The 21649-nt window shown below is 46.6% G+C and overlaps 1 protein-coding gene across 1 annotated transcript in view; it reads right to left on the reverse strand.

Annotated features, from left to right (window-relative positions):
- Window positions 1–21649, reverse strand: part of Cacna2d4 (calcium voltage-gated channel auxiliary subunit alpha2delta 4) — a 128101-nt gene that overhangs the window by 48381 nt on the left and 58071 nt on the right. The window contains exons 19-24 of the mRNA XM_074077849.1: window positions 15292–15353; window positions 14255–14322; window positions 11845–11890; window positions 11667–11764; window positions 9831–9924; window positions 1187–1282 (exon numbers count right to left, since the gene is read on the reverse strand). Of these exons, the coding sequence (XP_073933950.1) occupies window positions 1187–1282; window positions 9831–9924; window positions 11667–11764; window positions 11845–11890; window positions 14255–14322; window positions 15292–15353 (464 nt within the window). The remainder of the gene's footprint in view (window positions 1–1186; window positions 1283–9830; window positions 9925–11666; window positions 11765–11844; window positions 11891–14254; window positions 14323–15291; window positions 15354–21649) is intronic.

The following is a 21649-nucleotide window of genomic DNA, read 5'->3' on the forward strand; positions in this document are numbered from 1 at the left end:
ACCTGGGGCAGGGATGTCTGTGTTGTGATCTCCTTCCATGCTTAGAAACCCTTCAGAGGGGCGTTCTAGTCAGGAGACAGTCATGGTCCTCTTCCCATGTCTCTGGGAATGGGGGAGGGGGAAGGGGAGGACAGGAGGAGGAGGGGAGCAGGAAGAGCAACTTCGTATGTTTTCCTAGAAAGCCTCAGCTTTGCTTCACAAGTGTGGATTTGCTGAGTCCTGGAAGCAGCTCAAACGATGCCGTGTGGCTGGGTGTACGTGGACTTAGCGGGAGGAGCAGTGATGGGTGGGAGGAAGGACGGGGGTCGGGGGAGAGATCAAGTCCCTTGTCAGCCTCCCCACTGCTGTTCTCCAGGGGCCAGGGCCTCCTGATTCCAGGGCAGCAATGGCGCTGCTCCCCCGCATCTGGGCTCCCCTTCCTCTGCAGCAGCATCTAGCAGAAGCTAGATGGGCGGGGCGTGGGCGCAGCAGGCAGTATTCAACTTCGACACTGGTGACATTGTGACAGGTGATTGTCACAGGGGCTGCCCTGTGCATTGCAAACGCTGAGCAGTATCCTTGGCTCCTATCCACAGATGGGTAGCAATCTGCACCTCCCCCAGTGTGACAACCCAAAATAACCCCCCATTGCTGAAGACCCTCTGGGGTGAGGCACAGCCACTCCCAAGTGAGACTTGCTGGCCTTGAATCTTAGCCTTCCAGGTCCCAAGGGGGTCAGACCTGGAGTCCTACCAGGTTAAGAATCCCAAACCTCCATCGAGCTAGGGAGCAAGCTCTCCAGAGGGCTGCCCTAGGCGAACACCCCATGTGCAGCCTCCCCAAGAAACCCCTCTTGCCCTGGGGTGGGACACCTGTCCACAAAAGAGAGGACACAACCAGAAGATGTCAGACAGAGACTGGTCCCAGGAAGGAAAGCAATTTGGGGCTTCCCAACTTTTTAGTCTCAGCCACCCTCTTCCCTGGCTGCCCCAAACAATGCCTCTCTTGGGGACACTTCTCCTGGGGACACTTACTTTTCTGACTGTCTCAATCTGCAGATCCAACCCTTCTGCCCCCTCTGGACTCCCAGGGCCCAGCACTCTGAGACCAAGTCTCTGTGGTCCACTTGCTACAGGAACACTCAAGTCTTGTCATTTCCTCCCTGGTGGGGGGGGTCCCGATCCTGGGGGTGGCCAGGAGGACTCACCTGTCAGAGACCTTCTCGGAGCCCACGAACAAACTGCTTCTGAGGAGGCCAGCCCGCGTGCCCAGGAAAGCCATGTCAACCCCAGGCTCTGACTCACTGTAAGGCAAAGTGGGAGAGATACCACTTGAAGGCTGTCACAGTGGGTCCCTCAAGAAGGAGGGTACACAGAGAGCTAGGAGGACACAGGGCTCTCTGGGCCTTGGCTCTTCTTGCCCACATGGCTTGGGAAACCTTTCTGGGAAGGCTGAGCTCTCAGAGCTGCATGGACATGCCCTCTGCTCTTGTCTACTGCAGGTACCCGTGTCACATCAGGTCCCTGGCTCCCAGCAAGCACCTCCCCTTTGGTGGACTCCTGGGGCCCCACCTCTAGGCTTTGTCAGCTCCAGTTCCTCATTTGTTCCCCTGGCTTTTGAGGGAGCTGGACCTGGAAGGCAGATTTTGTCCTGGGACCTGTAAATAGTAACTACTTCTTTTTTTTTTTTTTTTTTGGCAGTACTGTGATTTGAACTCAGGGTCTATACCTTGAGCCACTCCACCGGCCCTGTTTTGTGATGGGTTATTTTCAAGATAGGGTCTCATAAACTGTTTGCCTGGGCTGGCTTCAAACCTCAGTCCTCCTGATCTCTGCCTCCTGATTAGCTGGGATTACAGGTGTGAGCCACCAGCACCCAGCTGAATAGAAACTTCTTGTCACCAGTGAGTCCATAGTTTCTCACAGGTGCAAACCCTTTCACTTATTTCCATGCTGACTGGAATATGAAGAGGAGTACTGGGCACCATCTATGTCACCCCAAGGGACATCCCCTGGACTTGACACCCTGACTAGTGAGACTGGAGCAAAGGAAGCCCGCCAGCTGGCTACAGTGGGAAGACTTTTCACACAGTCTTAACACCATCAGATGACCTTGCCACCAGGGTGGGGCCATCACCTCTGACTGTCCCACTTTCTCCCAGTGCCTGGGCCAGCAGGTGACACCAAGCATTGCCAAGGGCAGCATCTCTCACCAAGGCTCAGCAGTCACAGGAGGGGCTGCCCCAGCACAGCCCGCGTGGTCAGGGCTGGGTCTGGGATAAAACACATGGCCTCAGATCTGGACAGTCACTGGGGCACTGAGGAAAAGGGTCTGGAGGCTCAGGAGCGCCTCCCCCAGCCAGGGCTGTAGAGAGGGGGTCCTGCACGGTGTGCTCCAGGGCATGTGGGGCTCAAACATCACAGACACCAGCGTCCTGCCACAGACCCACTGAGGCAGACCTCCTGCTCGTGTCTCTAGAAAGCACTGGATTCCATTCTCCCTCCCAAAGCCTTGTGCCCTGCCCCCACGGCTCAGCTGCAGTAACCCCTAACCCATTACCAGGCTTGCTGCACCTACAGGCTCCTCCTCTGCCCCCTTGAGTTCTGAAGCGAATCCCAGAAATTACTTCAATGATAAATATTTTAATTTGTATCATTAAAATATAGAAAGATTTACAAGGTCCCCAATGCCTTTATCATGCCCCCTTGAAAGCCATAATTCCTTAGTATCATTAGAGAGTCCAAATGCCTCATGTTTTTTTTTGGGGGGGGTGGCACTGGGGTTTGAACTTGGGGCTTCACAGTTGCTAGGCAGGTGCTCTACCACTTGAGTCACTCCACCAGCTCCTCATGAGTTTTCTTTTAGTTTGGTTGAATCAGAATGCAACAAAGGTCTGTGCACCGCAACTGCTTGAGATCTTGCTTTCATCTACTGTCACCCTGTCTCTGTCTTTACTGAGCATTCATTCACAAACCACACGATTCACCCATTTAAAGTGTACAATTCTGGCCAGGTATGGCGGTGCATGCCTGTAGTCTCAGCTACTGGGGAGGTGAAGGTAGGAGGATCATAGTTCAAGGCCAGCCCTGGCAGTTGCCACTAGATCCTTTCTGAAAAACAAACTTAAAAAAAAAGCTAAAAGACTGGTGAAGTGGCTCAAGTGGTAGAGTGCTTGCTTAGCAAGCTCGAGCCCTGACTTTAATTCTCAGTACTGCCAAAAAAAAAAAAAAGTTTAAAAGTTGTTGTTCTTTACAGAGCTGTGCAACCATCCCACTGTGAATTTTAAATTACTATCTTTACCCAAAAACCCTCCACACCATAAGCAGTCAGTGGTCTCTTTAACCTGGTTCCCTTCCTCTCTCCCTTGCAAATTGCTCTCTGCACAAAGGACATGCCTTTGAAGGCATGTCTGTCTTTCTGTCTCTCTCTCCAGCCCTCTCTCTTCTTTCTGGCTCATGATTTAAGCAATTTTCTCTGTCATGATGTGCTGCTTTCATCACAGACCCAAAACAATGGGCAGCCTTGGACTGGACCCTCCAAAACTGTGAGCCAAACCAAACCTTTTCTCTTTGTAAGTAATTGCCTCAGGTATTTCATTATAGTAACGCAAAACTGACTAATACGCACACACAATCTGATTGATAGGGGTTGCAAAATAGGTATACTCCTTCATTTCTTCTTTATTTTGTTCTTACTGGAAATACTTGCATAAAGACTTGCCTGGTGCTGGTGGCTCATGCCTGTAATCCTAGCTACTCAGGAGGCAGAGATCAGGAGGGTAGCTGTTTGAAGCCAGCCCCGGGTAAATAGTTTGTGAGACCCTGAGCACCTGTCTAGCCCCGTGTCAATGTCTGGTTATCTTAAGGTACAATTTGTACAGAGTAGGTGGGATAAAGGATTGAGACTTCTTTTTATCAGTTTTTCAAATGAGTTGTTTGCCTAACATCTTCCAAAGACAACCATTTAGGCTTGTTTTACGCCCAGAACCTCTATGAACCCAGGGATCTGAACACACTGAGTTCTCTTCATCCCACACTTGGTCCGTGAGGCTCTTTGAGGTGGCTCTGGGGTCCCTTTGGCAAGCTGTATTAGTCTTTGGTCACTTCTCCCTTCCTAGTCTGATAAGATGCTCCAGGTTCATTTTGTCACTTCAGGCCCCTGTCCTGGAATCAGTCATTCCCCCAGGGAGAGTGGGCTGAGGAGTGAGGACCACACTTTGGGTCCGGCCCGGGCCTGTGCTGCTGACGCTGGTCCCCTCTGTGGCCGGGCCTCTCAGCGGGCGGACTAGGGAAGCCTTATTTCATTAAGAGAAAGTACATCATGAATTCAGATTAATATTTCCAATTTGTAGTTAGCATTCTATCTAAACATCTTTGATTTTTATGATTTGCATCTCTTTCAGAAAATGTTGGCTCCTAATGACACAAATATAACACTATCTGCTGCATCTGTTCGAATGACGCCAGTGTCATTTCTAGCGATGTGATTACTGAACCTGGTTTAAGATTTTATTTTAATGTTTACAGTTCTAAAGCCCTGAATGTAATTTTTTTTCTTGAACCTGATTGCGGCTAGGTTTGTTTCATTTACTTGTAATTTTTAGAGATGGCTTTTTAAAATTTCCTAATTATGTAAAATCTTCACATGCTTTCAAGTTCAATCTGCAAAATAAAGCACGTTCAAAGGAGGCTGGCTTTGAGTTGTCCCTGTCCTCATGCTTCTTATAGGAACATTTTAATGTGGTTTGTGGTTTCATTAAAAATATGTTTATGGAAGCAGAACAAAGGAGAGGGAGAGACAGGGGGAGCTCGAGCAATGCGTCTATTAGAGTTAGACAGGAGCGACATGCAGTTCATCACAGGGAACACTTAAAAACTATAAGAAAGGTGCTGGTGTTTACCATGAAGAAATGCTACGCGTTTGGAGAGACAGATGTTCAACCTGACTTAGGCATTATACCAAGGACACATGTCTGAAGGATTACATGCTGCTCCATTACTCTGTACTATTTTTGTCTTTATCTCAGTTAGAAATAAATGTAAATTTAAAAAATTTGCCAGACCCTGGTGGCTCACACCTATAGCCCTAGCTACTTGGGAGGCTGAGATCAGGAGGATTGAGGTTTTGAGGCCAGCCCAGGCAAACAGTTTGTGAGACCCCATCTCCAAAATGACCAGAGCAAAATGCACTGGAGGTGTGGCTCCAGAGGCAGAGCACCTGCTGTGCAAGAGCAAAGCTCTGAGTTCAAATGTCAATTCCACCAAAAAATGAAAGTGAAAGTAAAACACAAAGAAATAAAAATTATGTGTATATGCAAATACATATATAGTGTGATTATGAAAATATATGTATATTTCCTTTTTATATAAACACTTTTTCTATTTATGAAGATCATTTCATAGCAATGTAGAGAAATATTTCTCATTTTTCACACACACATAGTATTCTACCATGTAGCTCTATCATGATTTATTTAACTAGGTTCCTACAGAGGGATGTTTAGGTTAGGTAGGCAATCTTTTTTTTTTTTTGGCATTACTGGGGTTTGAACTCAGGGCCTCACAAGTGCTCTGCCTCTTGGGCTACTCCTCTAGCCCTTTTGCCTTTTAGTTTATTTTTTAGACAGAGTCTCATATTTTGATTGGGGCCAGCCTGCAGTTCAATCCACCTCCTTATGGCCTCGTACATAGCTGGGACCACAGGAATGCACCACCACACTTGGCTTATTTGTTGAGATGAGGTCTTGTTAACCTTTGCCAGGACTGGCCTCAAATAGTGATCTTCCCAGTCTCTGCCTTCTGAGTAAGCTGCAATTACAGATGTGAGCCACCGTGCTCAGCCTTTGGTGGCAATCTTTTACTGTAATAAATGGTGCTGTAATTAATGGCTCATGTGTACATTTAAAAAATATTTTTGCCAGTGTTTTTTGGGGGATAGTTTCCTATTACGTTTGAGATTCCTGGATCAAAGTGTAAATGTGGGTTTGGGGCATGGCTCAAGTGGTAGAGTGCCTGCCTAGCAAGTACAGACTCTGAGTTCAACCCCAGTACCGCCTAAGTGTAAGTGCGAAGGTAATTTTGCTAACTGTTCTGCCAACAGTGCATGCTGACATACCTAGATGGCTATCCTCTGGATAGGTGAGAACTATTCTCTGGGTATGCATTTCTTTGGCCACGAGCTAGGCTGATTACTTTTCATGTATTTGAGGACTCTTTGCAGTGTTCTCTGTGAATTACCTGTATCTGCTGACAGTTTTCTTTCCTGTGCAGTGGTTGGAACTTCACATCTCTATTTTTGAAGTTCTTCCTTTTTTTCTCTTTTGGTGGCACTGGGATTTGAACTCAGGGCCTCACGTTTGCTAGGCAGGCGCTCTACAACTTGAGCCACTATTTTTGAAGCTCTTTATTTTGTATGGTATAAAGATATGAACGCTTTATCTGTCTTGTGACTGCAAAGTCTTCTGGTTTGTCATTTCTCTTTTTACCTTGTGTGTGTGTTTATTTTTACCGCACAGTTTTATGTTGTTGAATTTATCGTTATTCTGTTATGACTTCTGAGTTTTGAGTCATTGTTGGGAGAGGTTTCCACACTCCTAGATTTCACAGCAACTGGCTCGTGTTTCCTTTTAGGACTTACACGGTTTCGGTTTTTTACATTTACATTTCTGAGTCACTTGGACTTTTTCCAGGTGTACGGTGTGAAAAAGACACAATTTTATCAACTCCATGTGGCTCTAAGAGCAGTTATTAAAAAGCTCATCGTCCCCTGTGCTTGGGCACGGTGTCTGTGTCATGCACTGTGTCCCCTGGGCTGCCCGGCATCTCACATGCCAGCCACATGTCGTTGGTGAGAGGTTTTGTAACGTGTCTTCTTGTCTTGGCAGGACCTCTTTCCTCATTGCCTTTCTTCTGTGGAAAGGCTGGTCTATTCTAGCTTGTTCTTCCAAGCAAACTTTATAATCTGCCTGGATGCGGATCCACTGGGATCACGTTAAGTTTATAAGTTAACTTAGGGAGGATTAATATCTTTATGAAGTGTCCTGCTGTTCAAGAACACCGTATGTCTTCCCATGTGTTCAAGTCTACTTTTGTGTCTTATGGGAGTGTTTCGTAATTTTCTTTATATAGGCTTTTGAACAGTTCTTATAGTGTATGCCTTATATGTTCTTACATAAGAACATATCACTTCGCTATATTTTATTTCTGCCTTTGTACGCTAAAATCTTTAAAAAATTGTTTTGGCAATACTGGGGTGTGAACTCAGGGCCTCGCACTTGCTAGGCCAATGCTCTACCACTTGAGCCACTCTGCCAGCCCCTCTTTCTGTTCTAAATAAGCCTGTTCATATTGTATTCCTTTTCTGCGTTTCATTTGTGTAGCTAAAGGTTATTAATTTTTTTTTGAATGTTGATATTATAACTTGCTACTTTACTAAATTCTCTTATTGGCTTTGATATTTTTCCTATTAATTCTTGTGGAATTCATACTTACTGATTTATGTATTTATTTTGTGGTGCTAGGGATGGAACCCAGGGCCTTGCACATGCCAGCAGCTCTCTACTGCTGAGCGTCACCTCAGGTCTATTATCTCATCCTTAGAGATCGTTCTTCCTTTCCAGTTCTCAGAGTTTCTAAGAGCTTTGTCTTGCTGATTGCAGTAGTTCCTCTGACCTTGCCTCATAGGAGCAGGCAGACGCTTGCTTGTTGGTCTTCAGTGAAAGGGCCTCTTGTCCACTGGCCTGTTGGCTATCACACTTAGCTCCATTTCAACGTCATTAAGTGGTTTTAAAAACATGAATGGAGCCAAGCGCCAGAGGCTCACGCCTGTAATCCTAGCTACTCAGGAGGCAGAGATCAGGAGGATCGCGGTTCGAAGCCAGCCCGGGAAAATAGTTCGTGAGGCCCTATCTTGAAAAAACCCAACACAAAAACAGGCTGGTGGAGTAGCTTAAGGTGTAGGCCCTGAGTTCAAACCCCAGTGCCGCAAAACAGAAAAACAACAACATGGTTATATTATTTCCTTCTGGGACATAAGTTATCTTCTAATGATCTCTCAGATCATTTTTCTAATGCACACTCTGGTTAAGAACACTTGCTTCTAAAGTTTCTCAATGTGAAGAAGCTTCACCTTGAACTTGGAAAGAGGCAGATGGCGCCCTTCCTCCCTCCTCTCCAAACCTAGCAGTCCAGCCCTCCACAGGAAGCAGAGAGGGCTCTGGTCCAGACTTGGATTCCAGCCCAGCCACTTAAGAGGCACGTGGCCTCGGGCCAGTCGCTTGGTCTCACCCTGCCTTGGTTTCTTCGTCTGTGGCACCAGTACCATTGGGCCGTAGTGAGGATCTAATAGGTTAAAATGATGATGTGCAGAACAGTGCCTGGCCCAAGGTAGTCCTCTCTTTGTTTTGGGTTTTTTTAAAGGTCCTACATTTCCATGGCTCAAAATTGCACCAAAAAGTTACACAGTGGAAAGCATCCTCTCCATTCCTGTTTTTGTTAACCATTTTTTCCGGGCAGAATCAGGCAGTGAGAACCTTTTCTAAGTAGCTTTCCACAGATCTTATTTGTGTGAACACACACACACACACACACACACACATGCATACAAACTGCTCTCTCTCCTCTCTTGCAAAAAGATACACACTATGCACAGCATGCTACGTCATGCTCTGTTGTCTGTTTATTTTTGGGTTTTTGAGGTGGGGTGTCTCTATGGAGCCCATGCTGGCCTGGATTCATTGTCACCCTGCCTCAGCCTCTGGAGTGCTAGGACTACAGGCCCAGAGAGTAAAGAGGACACATGGTCAAACACTGGAGGAGATTGTTACTGTAAAACCGTCTTGATGTTCTTATTAGGGTAGCACTAATAAACTAATTTATTGAATGTTTAATGGAGGTTTGACATCATGGATTTCCTGTTCAGGAAAATCCTGAGTAAGAGGTGGCTCACTCCTGAAATCCTAGTTACTTGGGAAGCTGAGATCAGGAGGATTGCAGTTCAAGGCCAGCCAGGGGAAATAGCTCTCATGAGCCCATCTCAACCAACAGCTCGTTTGCATGGTGGCAAACACCTGTCATCCCAGCCGACGGTGGGAAGCATGCACTAGGAGGATTGCTGTCCAGGCTGGCCTTGGCAAAAAGCAAGACCCCCATCTTTAAAATAACCAGAGAAAAAAGGGCTGGAGGCATGGCTCAAGTGGTGGAGCACCTGCCTAGCAATCACAAAGCCCCGAGTTCAAATCCCAGTACCACCAAAAAATTTAAAAAAAGATATGGCTCGTCACAGTCTTAATCTCACTATGAGAGCAAGGATGCTCCCTGCTCTCATACCCCCCCCCCGCCACAAGCATGCACCCCCATCCTTCCATGGGCTACTAAACACAACGTCACCCGTTAGAGGCAGCAAAGACAGTGAGGAAATCTAAGGGCCTGGGAAACACTGAGGTCAAGGTCATTAGTGTTGTGACTTTCCTGCTAGAAACATGCTTCTGACATATTGGACCTGCTCTCACAGGGCACTTTTTGGGTAATGAGGTCTCATGACCAGAGACCAACTCAGAGAGAGGGGTCCTTTGAATGGGGGGCGGTGGAGGGCGGGGAGCTGCACTTGGTGTTTTCTCACAGTGATGAGCAGGCCACAGCTGTGGGCAGGGTCTCTGCTTTACTGGGCTGTGAGATCATTCTCCCCCACTCAGCCACTGGCTCCCCATCACCACTCTCTCAGGCCAGAGGATGTTGGTGGTCTCCTGAGCTGTGCCAGGCGGTGGGAGGGGCCCTGACTCAACCAAGGGCATGCTGGGCCTAGGCCAGCAGCTGCTCCCTCTCTCAGAGCCCTCAACCCCTCTGGATACCTACTCGGAGATATTGAGAGCCAGCGCCGTCCAGTAGGCTTCCATGGGGGCTGTCACCACCGCATCAAACAGCACCTCCCGTACCAGCTCCTCGTCACCTGCAGGCAAAATCAGAGACCAAACCACTGGATTCCCTGTTTATGAACACAGCTCGACTGGCCTTTTAAGTTTAGGGAGTCAGATGAGCCTCGTGAGCAGGAATCTGGGGCACATAGGGCACAATAGCACATACCTATAATCCCAGCTACTCGGGAGGTTCAGAACAGGAGGATCATGTTTCGAGGTCAGCCAGGGCAAAAAGTTAGTGAGATCGTGTCTCAACAAATAAACTGGGTGTGGTGGTGCATGCCTGTCATCCTATTTGTGGAGGGCATAGATAGGACTGCAGTACTGAACCCTCCAGGGCAAAAAATGCACAAAACTATCTGAACAGTAACCTAAAGCAAAAAGGGGCTGGAGGTGTGGCTCAAGTGATAGAGCACCTGCCTAGCAAGTGCAAAGCCCTGAGTTCAAATCCCCAGTATCACACACACACATACACACACACACACACACGACCCACCAAAAGACTTGCAGAGTTTGAGGAAGTCTCCTGACCTCCATTAGCCCTGGGTCCTCAACTCCAAAAAAGACGTGAGCAGAACTCAGTAACACAGCGACTCTTCAGTCTAACATCCTCTGAAGTCAGAGACCCTCGTGACCTCGGCTTGGACCAACCCAGCCCACCTTGCCCACCTCAGCTCCAGCCTCCCGGCTCCTGGAGCAGCAGACACACTGGCCTGTGGTTAGCTCTGTGAACTTGACCTTGCCAAGCTCCTCCTTGCCTGAGTGCCTCACTATGAGCCTCTCCCTTGGTCTGGCTGCTCTTTTCCCAGCTCTGCAGTGGTAAATGCACTTGTTTTCATTGAAGTGAAATTCACATAGCATGGAACTCATTCATCTTTAGCAGTGATGTTCAGCGCGTCCACGATGCTCTACCACCTTTCTCTAGTTCCAAAATATCTGTCACCCCCAAAGAAAATCCCATGAAGCCACTTGGGGGGGGGCTCTTATTTTTGCTTAGGTGTCACCGGCTTCCAGAGACAGCCTGCCTGGGCCATCCATTCACCCCTCCCCCATCTCTCCTGCACAGCTCACTATTCACAATGCTCATACCGGTGGTAAAACGCCATCCGCATCTGTGTGCCTACTTGCTCGCTGTCTGGTTTTTCCACTAGCTCATCAGCCCCATGAGCGCAAGGGCCTTGTCTGGTTGTCTCGATACCTGCCCGGGGGCCTGGCACAAGTACACGCTCAGTTCAGACTTGGTGATGCATGGATGAGCGGGTGAGTGCTGGTGGGCTGGCTCTGAAGACAGTCTTCTCACAGGGAAGACTGCCACATGCGTGGCAGGCAGTCTGAGGAGGAGGGACAAGGAGCCTGCAGCATGGTCCAGTGCGTTAGTGCTGGGGCCTTAAGGGCCACGGGCTTGGAGATGCCACCTGGATGAATGCTGTCCTCTGTGGAGCCGGGGTCTTCAGAGTGCACAGTGTCAGCTACTTCCTCCGGGCCCACTGCTAGGTGGTGGTGGGGACAAGTCTGACAGACAGGTGAGTACCCTTGACAGTGCTCAGATGGTGAAGGCTTAAGAGGATCCTCGGCCCTGGGTGATGGGGATCCTGTCCTGTCCCCATGGCAAGGCGCTCTGCCTTTTCCTTCTGGAATCTCCCTCTCCCCTCAGACATCCCTGTGACCAGGGACAGGACTGAGTGGCATTCTCCTCCCTTCTCCCTGCAAAGCCCTGAGCTCAAGGTCCCAGATGACAAGTTTGTGTCTACTGGAACAGGTGGCTGGCACTCACACTGCAGGTCTGGGTCCTCCCTGGTCAGGAAGCGGACCATGGCCTCCAGCTGGCTGAGCTTCCGGTGGTCCGGGTCAATATCTGTGACGCAGTAGATCCTGGAAGCCCAGAGAGTCGTCAGTGTTACCTCAGAACCCCCCCTTCCTCCTCCCACCCCCCCACCCCCACCCCCACTTACCAATCGCTGGCCAGGGTCAGATCCGGGTGAAGCAGGTCGTGCAGGCCTGAAACCAAGTCCACACTCAGGACAACACCCCACTGCTGGGGGCTGTGCACCCCAGCTGTTAGAGATGGCTGCCTGGTAAGCTCTGCAGGAAAAGCTGAGCTTGGGCTTTCTTGTCCTTAGCCCAGAGGGGCTCGAGTGACAATGTTTTGTCCACCTCGCTCCTGTTCCTGAATGTTTTCCTTCCCATTCTTCCTGTCTAAACCCCAATTACTCTTTTTTGCTTTTGTTTTTGTTGGTACCGGGTTTTGAACTCAGAGCCTCGTGTTTGCTAGGCAGGCTCTCTACCACTTGAGCCACATGTCCAGCCCTTTTTGCTCTGGTTATTTTGGAGATGGGGACCTCACTATTTTTTATTTTTATTTTATTTTATTTTTGCCCAGGCTGGCCTGAACTACAATACTCCTATTGTAGGCCTCCTACCATTGCTGGGATGACAGGTATGTGCTACAACACTCATTTTCCATTGAGATGGGGTCTTGTGAACTTTTTACACAGGTTGGTCTGGAGCTTAGATCTTCCTGATCTCAGCCTTCACATAGCTTGGGATGAGAGGTGAAGGCTGTCATTCCAACTCTTGGTTGAGATGGAGTCCCATGAACTTTTTTTGCATGGGCTGGTCTGGAACTGGGAGGAGCTTTGTTTCTCCCAATCTCAGCCTCCCAAATAGCTAGGATTACAAGCATAAGCCACTGGTGCCCAACCAAAATACCACCCATTCTTCAAGGTTCAGGAAGGGCACCACAGTCAGGGAGTTGTTCAGCTAGCCAGCAGTCACCTTTCATTCTTCCTCAGCTTTCATGTCACTCCCCCACTTAGTTATGGACACGTCCTAATGGCCCCATCAAATAGCAGCTCCTTGCAACCCCTCATCTAATTCCTCTTGGAACCTCCCTCCAAGGAACTAATGCTTCAAAACCAGTGGTTTCACCTTCCTTGGTACCTGGGTGGGGCAGGTACCTGGGGACTCTGCAGCCTCCTGCCCAGCTCAGTCTGTGCTGATGGCACTCAGTACAGTCATTGACTGAATGAATGAGCTCAGTGCCCAAATGTAAGGTGCTGAATGAAGGCTTTGTTTGATTATAGGAAAGGCCACCCAGGCACCAGGAGCTCTTTGAAGGGGTCCTGAACCAACTCAGATACCAACAGCTGCACACAGATAAAGGGATGGCCCTTTACCCAGAAGCCCATTTGACTGCGTGATTCTGGCCTCTGGACCACAAATTTCTGGGGATGGCACCTTCTGGCCCCAGAAGTAAGGTATCCTGGGAAGATCTGGGTAGAGGAAGAAAAATGCAAGAAGGAAGAGGGTACAGTGGAGGCATAGAGGGCTGGATGGCTTGGGGACTGTGGGAGACACTGAAGGGACCTGTGCTGCAGAAGGGTAACACAGGGCACCAGGTGAGCACACCTGGGCTGGGGCGGGGGAATGGCTTGGCCCGGAGCAGCTCCTGGAAAAGTGATGTCTAAATGGGGCCTGAAAGTGGTCTTAGGGGGCTGTGAGAGGCAGGTGGGGCCAAGAAGACAGCTCTTGAGGGAGACACTGGCCCTCAGTGAAGCAGGAGTGAAAAGTGAATTTCTAAAACGATCCCTGTGGCTGAAGGTCAGGGCAAGAAAGCAGCAGGGAGACCTGCTGGAGGCTACTGTAGTTGTCCAGGGGGAGAAGTGACAATGACTGGGGGAGGGTGGGGCCCCTCTCTGCCATCCCATTCCCTGTTTCCTGCCATCTTGGGTTCACCCCATAAGCTTCCTGTTATGGGTTGAATTGTGTCCCTCAAAGAAAATGCTAAGTCCTGACCCCTGGTATCCATGGATGCGACCTTCTTTGGAGCTACTGTGTTGGCAAATATAATGGAGTTAAGATGAAGTCATTAGGGTGTCCCCCTCCCACATGACTGGTGACCTGAGGGGAGGAGGCCAGGTACGCAGCTGCAGGCTTGGGAGGGCCCTGGGTACCAAAGTTGAGAGAGGCCATGAAATGTCCCCAGCCTGCCGGGGGGAAGGGAGCCTGGCCTTTTCAAAGCCCAATTTCAGACTTCCGAACGCAGTTCACTGGGAAACGAACTTCTGAGGGTCAAGTGCAGCGGTGTTCAAAGAAGCATATTCCCTGGGCAGCCTCTGGGCTAGCTAAGCCCCCAAATCTGGCAGCACATGTCTTTGGCTTTGTCGGTTTGAAGACTGACTGGCAGATCCTGGGTACCAGGGACACACAGGTCCCTCCCTGCCCACTGGCCTTGGCCTCAGACACTGCTCCCAAGCCCAGGAGCCAGGGAGGTCACACTGGCTCCACCCTGGGATTACCATGCCTGGCACCACTGGAGAATCAATTTTTCCACCACTCCCTCCATGGCACTCGCTGACCCACCTTCCTCGACAGATGTGTTTCCCAGGGGGGCGTACTCTCCATGGCCTTGGGACAGCACCACACCCAAGCTGGGGAGAGAAGGGCACACAGCACACGCTGGTCACAGCCACGCTGCCCCTCCCCCGCTGCCCCATCTTCCCTATGTCAGGAGCTTTTGCATGCTTTAGAGTGACATGATGTCAAGGACCCTCCTTGTCCCCTCTAGAACTGGGGCAGCATTGCTGTTTGCCATCAGCCTCCTCCAGAGAAGGAACTGGAAATTCCATAGGCCAGAAGGAATGCTCGAGGCCCACCCTGAGCCCCACTGGGACCTCCAAAATGGGTCCCCACCGGGACCCCCATGTCCCACCAGTAGGACACCCCCTTCCCACCCAGTGCATCCACCCTGCCTTCCTCTCTTGTAGAAGATCAAATTCGAATCGTGGGAGCATTCATTGATCTGTGCCTGGGCTGCACCCCTAGAAGATATGACCCAGTTGGGTTGGGTTCCAGGCACTGGCAGGTTTGCAAAATTCCTCAAGTATTCTAGTGAGCAATGTGGCCAGTTTTATTGGGAAATGAAAGATTGTGTCCCAATTTGTATAATACTCAGAATCAAATATTTGTACAATGGGAGGGAACCTAAGAGTCACTTCAATTTGATCCCTTCATCTTCCAAGGCCCTGCCTTGACATCTTTATAGTTTATGTCATTTCATCCTCACAGCACTGTCAATAAGTAGCTGCTATTATTCCTCCTGTTCCACAGATGAGGACTCTAAGGCACAGAGATGTTAAGTAACTTGACTTAGGTCACACAGCCTGTAGGTGGTGGAGCTGGGATTTAAACCAGGAGTTTGCCTGCAGAACCTGTACACTCAGCTACACTGGAAAAGCAGGTCTATACTATGCTTCTTGAATGTTGACATGGGTCTTTTGATACTACCATGGAACTGCCAACTTAGCACAAGAGAATTTGAGCCTGTACTCCAAACCCAGGAGTTCTACCCTGAGTTGCTGGTATTCACACTCTGTGCTGACAAGACGCAGGTCCCTCACCTGAAAGGTGTGTCGCTGATGCCTGTGAAGAAGTACTGATTGGTCAGGAACAGAACTCGCTTCTGTGAGAGCAAAAAAGAGAAGGATGCTCCTGGAGCAAAGAGAGGCTGTGGTCTGCTCACCCGCACCCTGGCATCCTCCTGGCCTCTGCCCACTCCCCTCCCCCACTGCCCTGCCACCCCATCTTACTGACACCCACATGTTGCCCACAGGTAAGGACTGAGGTCCAGACCTGCCCTTCCCATCACAGGGGCTGTGGAATACTTAAGGTATGTGACTGATGAACTGAATATGCAAATTTTAGTTGATTTTAATTAACATAAATTTAAATTTAGATCTGTAATGTCGTGTTAGGCAATGCAGATGAATGGTGACTCTAGAGTTCCTATGGGACCAATGGGGAGCCACCATCGGGGCTGAGTATGTCCGGGACTTATGAATACACAGTCCTCTGAACTTTCTCTCTCTCTCTCTCTCTCTCTCTCTCTCTTTCTTTTTTCCTTCCTTCCCCTTTGTCGGTAATGGGATTTGAACTTAGGGTCTTGGGCTTGTTGGGCAAGCACTTTACCACTTGAGTCAAGTGGTAAAGAAATCCATGAATGTTCCCAGGTTGAAAGGAGTTTTTCTCATGTTCTCTTGTAAAAGCTGTACAGTTTCAACTTTACAGTGAGGGCTACAGTCCATGCCCTGTTAATTCTGTGTGAGGCATGAGAATGGCTCCAGGGTCCCCACTCATTCATTCAGTATCTCTGGCCCCTTCACTGAAAATTCCCTTTCTCTACTGTCTTTACTGAAAAGCAGTTGACAATATATGTATGAGGCTATTTCTGGATTCTCCACTCAGTTCCAGTATCCCATTTGTCTATTCTTTTGTAAATACACCTGCTTGGTTACTCCGGTTTTATTACAAGGTTGGTTTTTTTGTCTTTCTCTTTTGGTGCTGAGGATGGAACTAAAGGCCCTGAGTGTGCTAGGCTCTCCAGTGAGCTACATCTCAGCCCTATAGTAAGTTCTGAGGTCAGGCAGTGAGCTGTTCTAATTCTTTCTAGGCTGGGCACGCAGCTCAGTGGTAGAGCACTTGCTTAGCATGTGCAAGGCCCTGGGTTCAATCCCCAGCATTGCTCCAAAATTTCTATTCTATTTCAAGATATGTTTTTGCTATTCTAGGTCCTTTACATTTCCATATAAGTCTTAGAATCACTTTGTCTGTTTCTGGAAGTGTGTTCATAATTTGATTTGTGCTGTGTTAAATGTATAGGTGAATCTGGGAGAATGAACATTTTAGCAATATTGACTTACAACTCACAAGCATGGCAGTGTCTTTCTATTTATCTGATTTTTTTCTTTGATTTTGTTTCAACAGTGTTTTGTAGTTCTCAGTGTAGAAGCCCTATAAATCTTCGTTAAGTTGATTCCTAAATATTTTATGTTCTTAAATGCTATTATAGTTGTAATTTTAAAATAATTTCATTTTCCAGCTGATCACAGAAGCTTAAGCTTTTAAACCTAGCTACTCAGGAGGTGGAGGTTGTGAGGATCACTGCTTGAGGCCAGCCTGGGTAAAAAGTTAGCAAGACCCCATCTCAACCAGCAAAAATTGGGTCTGATGGTAAGTGCCGCTCATCCCAGCTAGGTGGGAAATGTAAGTAGGAAGACCAAGATCCAGTCTGGCCCCTGTCATAAAGTGAGACCCAATCTCAAAAATAACCAATGCAGAAAGGGCTGGGGGCATGCCTCAAATGCTAGCACCTGCCTTGCAAGCTCGAGGCCCTGATGAAGAGAATGATAGAGGGTGAATCATATTGAAAAAATCACATCTGTGTAGGAACAAGACACAACACAGTGCACTGAAACCTGCTGAACAATACAGGTTAGGGGGAAATGGGTAAGGAAGAGTAATAGAGCAGGTAAGACTGATTAAAGTACAGTATATTTACAAGTAAAATACTAAGGCAAAACCCCACTGACCAGTGAACAGATGAACTCTTGGAGGAGATTCCAAGATGGCAACTAGAGGGAGGAAGCAGAAAGTGTGCTTCCTAAAGTAAAATCTTGGAGAGACGCTGGAGATACACCTCACAGGAAAAACCACCAAGAAGAGGCAAAACTTTGACTCCTCCACACCCCCAGCCTGCACATTGCATCTCCACTTCACATTAAATGGAGAAACCAGGAGGGCTCCCGGGCTGCCAGACACCAGCTCTCAGACCGCTTGGGAAGACATGGACCACAAGGTGAGCTTAGTGGTACACGGTACTCCCACAGACAACCCTGGGCCAGATCAGCATAGTCCCCTGGACACACCGACCCCCACCCAGGGAAAAAGGAGAAAAAAAACCTGAATAAACAACAACAAAAAAGACACATAGCAAAGAGGGCGGGGCATCCTGATTGCTAAGATGGGGGAGGGGAAATCTCTCATGGAACTGTAAATAAACAAGCCGGCTGGAAAATGCAGAAGTGGCGGCACATGCCCAGAAACCTTGGAGCAGGAAAGCTAGTAAAAGTGGTGGTGGGAGGAAAGCTCCACTGGAGAAGGGGGAAGACCCACTTCCCATGTGAACTGTAAATAAACATGCCGGCCGGAAAAGGCAGGTGTAGCGCCACCTACCCCAGTGTGCTTGGAAAGGGGAAAGCTGGTAATGGTGGCCATTGTGCCCAGGAGAACTCTAAATAAACAAAGCCTGCAGGTCCAGTTGAGTGTTAAGCTCACTCTGCATAAATAATGCCTCCAGCAACAGCAGGCTGACAGCAGCGGGCACGTGAGCCACAGCCTCAGATAGCCATTCACAGAACTGTCTCCAGACTCTTTTTTTTTTCTCTCTTCCTTTGGTGAGACAGCAACTGAACTACACCTGCATGCTGAAAAACTTGCTGAAACTGTATTGCATTTGAACTTGGGAGACCTTGTGATGTTTTGGGTTTTTTTTTTCCCCTTTGATGAGACAATGACAGAACTACTTCTGAGACACTTTCTCCAGGATTGGAGGCTGAGGGACTAACACCAAAATTATTAAGACTGAAACTTTATTGCATTTGAACTTGGAGACTTTTTTTTAAAATCCTCTCTCTGTCTCTCTAATGCCTGTTTAGCTTACTGTTGATTAGTACACTATCTCTCCCTGTTTATATCTTTGACACTGTTTATTTTGTTTGTTTTGTTTTTTTACTTGTTTATTTGTATTTCCCTTTTTCTTTACCTTCTAGCTTTCCCCCTCCTCTCACCCTTCCATTCTAGATATCACCATTGTTATTATTACAAGGTAGAAAATACTTAATTGCACACAGCACAGGGACAGTAACAATACCAAGGGCAATGATGGGAAGACAGAAAAAACAGGGAAACCAGTTTCCCCACAGCAAAAAATTAGTACAGGAACCAGAGGGAAATAAAGAAAACAGATACTCAGATCCAGACTCTAACAAAATGAAGATAAACTATGCCAAAAAACCCAATGAACCCCACAAGAATAATTTGAAAGAAGAAATCCTCCAAGTAATCAATGAGAATTTTATAGAGATGATACTGGATAGGGTCAACCAAAATGTACAGAAGACACTCAAGAAATTCCAAGACAACAAAAATACAACAAAAATAGAGAATTTGAGAAGCACAAGAAGAAATAAAAGAAACCATTGAAGCACTGTATAAACACCAAAGTGAAACAAAGAACACGATTAAAAAAGAGATAAATGAACTCAGGACGAAAATAGACAACGTTAAAGAGGAAGAGACTCAGGATATGGAAATCCTCAGAAAAAAGAACGAAACAGAAATGCAAAACAAAATGGAAGGCCAATCCAGCAGAATAGAACAAACAGAAGACAGAATCTCAGAACTCGAAGATAAAATGGCAATTAAAGGAAAAACTGAAGAACTATTAGTCAAACAACTCAAGACCTGTGAAAAGAAGATGCAAGAACTCACTGACTCCATCAAAAGACCAAACCTGAGAATCATGGGCATTGAAGAAGAAGAAGAGGTGCAAGCAAAGGGAATGCATAATATATTCAACAAAATAATAACAGAAAATTTCCAAAATCTAGAGAAATCTATGCCCATACAGATGCAAGAGATCTCCAGAACACCAAACAGACCAGACCAAAATAGAACTACCCCACGGCATATTATCATTAAAACAATAAGTACAGAGACTCAAGAAAGAATATTGAAGGCTGTAAGAGAGAAAAAACAAATAACATACAAAGGTAAACCCATTAAAATCACAGCAGACTTCTCAACAGAAACATTAAAAGCAAGAAGAGCTTGGGGTGAGAGCTTCCAGGCACTGAATGAAAATAACTTCAATCCTAGGATACTCTACCCAGCAAAACTATCATTCAAAATAGATGGAGCAATAAAAGTCTTCCATGATAAGCAGAAACTAAAACAAAACGTGACCACAAAGCCACCACTACAAAAGATTCTTCAAGGGATTCTGCACACAGAAAGTGAAACCTAACATAACCATGAAAGGGCAGGCAGCACCAAACCACAGGAAAAGAAGAAGCAAGAAAGTAGAGTAACCTCAATCTAGGTACACACAATCAAACTTTCAAACAACTAAGACAACTAAATAACAGGAATCACCACATAACTATCAGTACTAACACTTAATGGATTTAATTCCCCCATCAAAAGGTACCATTTGATGAACTGGATTAAAAAGGAAGATCCAATAATTTGTTGCTTACAGGAGACTATCTCACTGACAGAAATAAGCATAGGTTTAGGATGAAAGGCTGGAAGAAGATTTACCAAGCCAATGGCCCCCGAAAACAGGCAGGAGTAGCAATACTTACCTCTGACAAAATAGACTTCAAACCTACATTGATCAAATGAAATAAAGAAGGACATTCCATACTAATAAAAGGGTAAATAGACCAAAGGGAAATAACAATTACCAACCTATATGCACCCAATGTCAACGCACCCAATTTCATCAAACGTACCCTGAAGGACCTAGAGCATATAGTAACTCCAACACAGTGGTTGAAGGAGACTTTAACAACCCATTATCATCATAGCAAGGTCATCCAAACAAAAAATCAATAAAGAAATCCAAGATCTAAAATATACCATAGATCAAATGGACCTAGCTGATGTCTACAGAACATTTCATCCAACGTCTACACAATATACATTCTTCTCAGCAGCCCACGGAACCTTCTCCAAAATAGATCATATCCTAGGGCACAAAGGAAGCCTTAGCAAATATAAGAAAATAAAAATTACACCATGCATTCTATCTGATCACAATGCAATAAAACCAGAACTCAACAACAAAAATAAAGACAAAAAACATGCAAACAGCTGGAAACTGAATAACTCATTGCTTAATGAACAAAGGGTCATTGATGAAATAAAAGAGGAAATTAAAAAGTTCCTGGAAGTCAATGAAAATGAAAACACAACCTACCAGAACCTATGGGACACAGCAAAGGCAGACCTGAGAGGAAAGTTTATAGCCATGAGTGCATATATTGAAAAGACTGAAAGATCTCAAATCAATGACCTAATGATACATCTCAAACTCCTAGAAAAACAAGAACAAGCAAATCCCAAAACAAACAGAAGGAGAGAAATAATAAAAATAAGAAATGAAATAGAAACCAAAAAAACCATACAAAGAATTAATGAAACAAAAAGTTGGTTTTTTGAAAAAATAAACAAGGTTGACAGATCCCTGGCAAACCTGACTAAAATGAGGAGAGAAAAAACCCAAATTAGTAGAATCAGGAATGCAAAAGGGGAGATAACAACAAACACCATGGAAGTCCAGGAAATCATCAGACGCTACTTCGAGAACCTATATTCAAATAAATTCAAAAATCTTAAAGAAATGGGCAGATTTCTAGATATAAATGATCATTCAAAACTGAACTAAGAGGATATTAACCACCTGAATAGATCTATAACACAAAATGAAATTTTGAAGCAGCAATCAAGAGTCTCCCTAAAAAGAAAAGTCCAGGAGCTGATGGATTCTCTGCTGAATTCTATCAGAAGTTTAAAGAAGAACTGATACCAACCCTCCTTAAACTGTTCCACAAAATAGAAAGGGAAGGAAAACTGCCTAACACATTTTATGAAGCCAGTATTACACTTACCCAAAAACCAGGCAAAGACACCTCCAAAAAGGAGAACTATAGGCCAATCTCCTTAATGAACATTGATGCAAAAATCCTCAATAAAATAACGGCAAACCGAATTCGACAACACATCAAAAAGAACATTCACCACGACCAAGTAGGCTTCATCCCAGGGATGCAGGGGTGGTTCAACACACGAAAATCAATAAACGTAATAAACCACATTAACAGAAGCAAAGACAAAAACCACTTGATCATCTCAATA

The sequence above is a fragment of the Castor canadensis genome, chromosome 6 (genome assembly GCF_047511655.1).
Source record: "Castor canadensis chromosome 6, mCasCan1.hap1v2, whole genome shotgun sequence".
Lineage (NCBI taxonomy): Eukaryota > Metazoa > Chordata > Mammalia > Rodentia > Castoridae > Castor > Castor canadensis.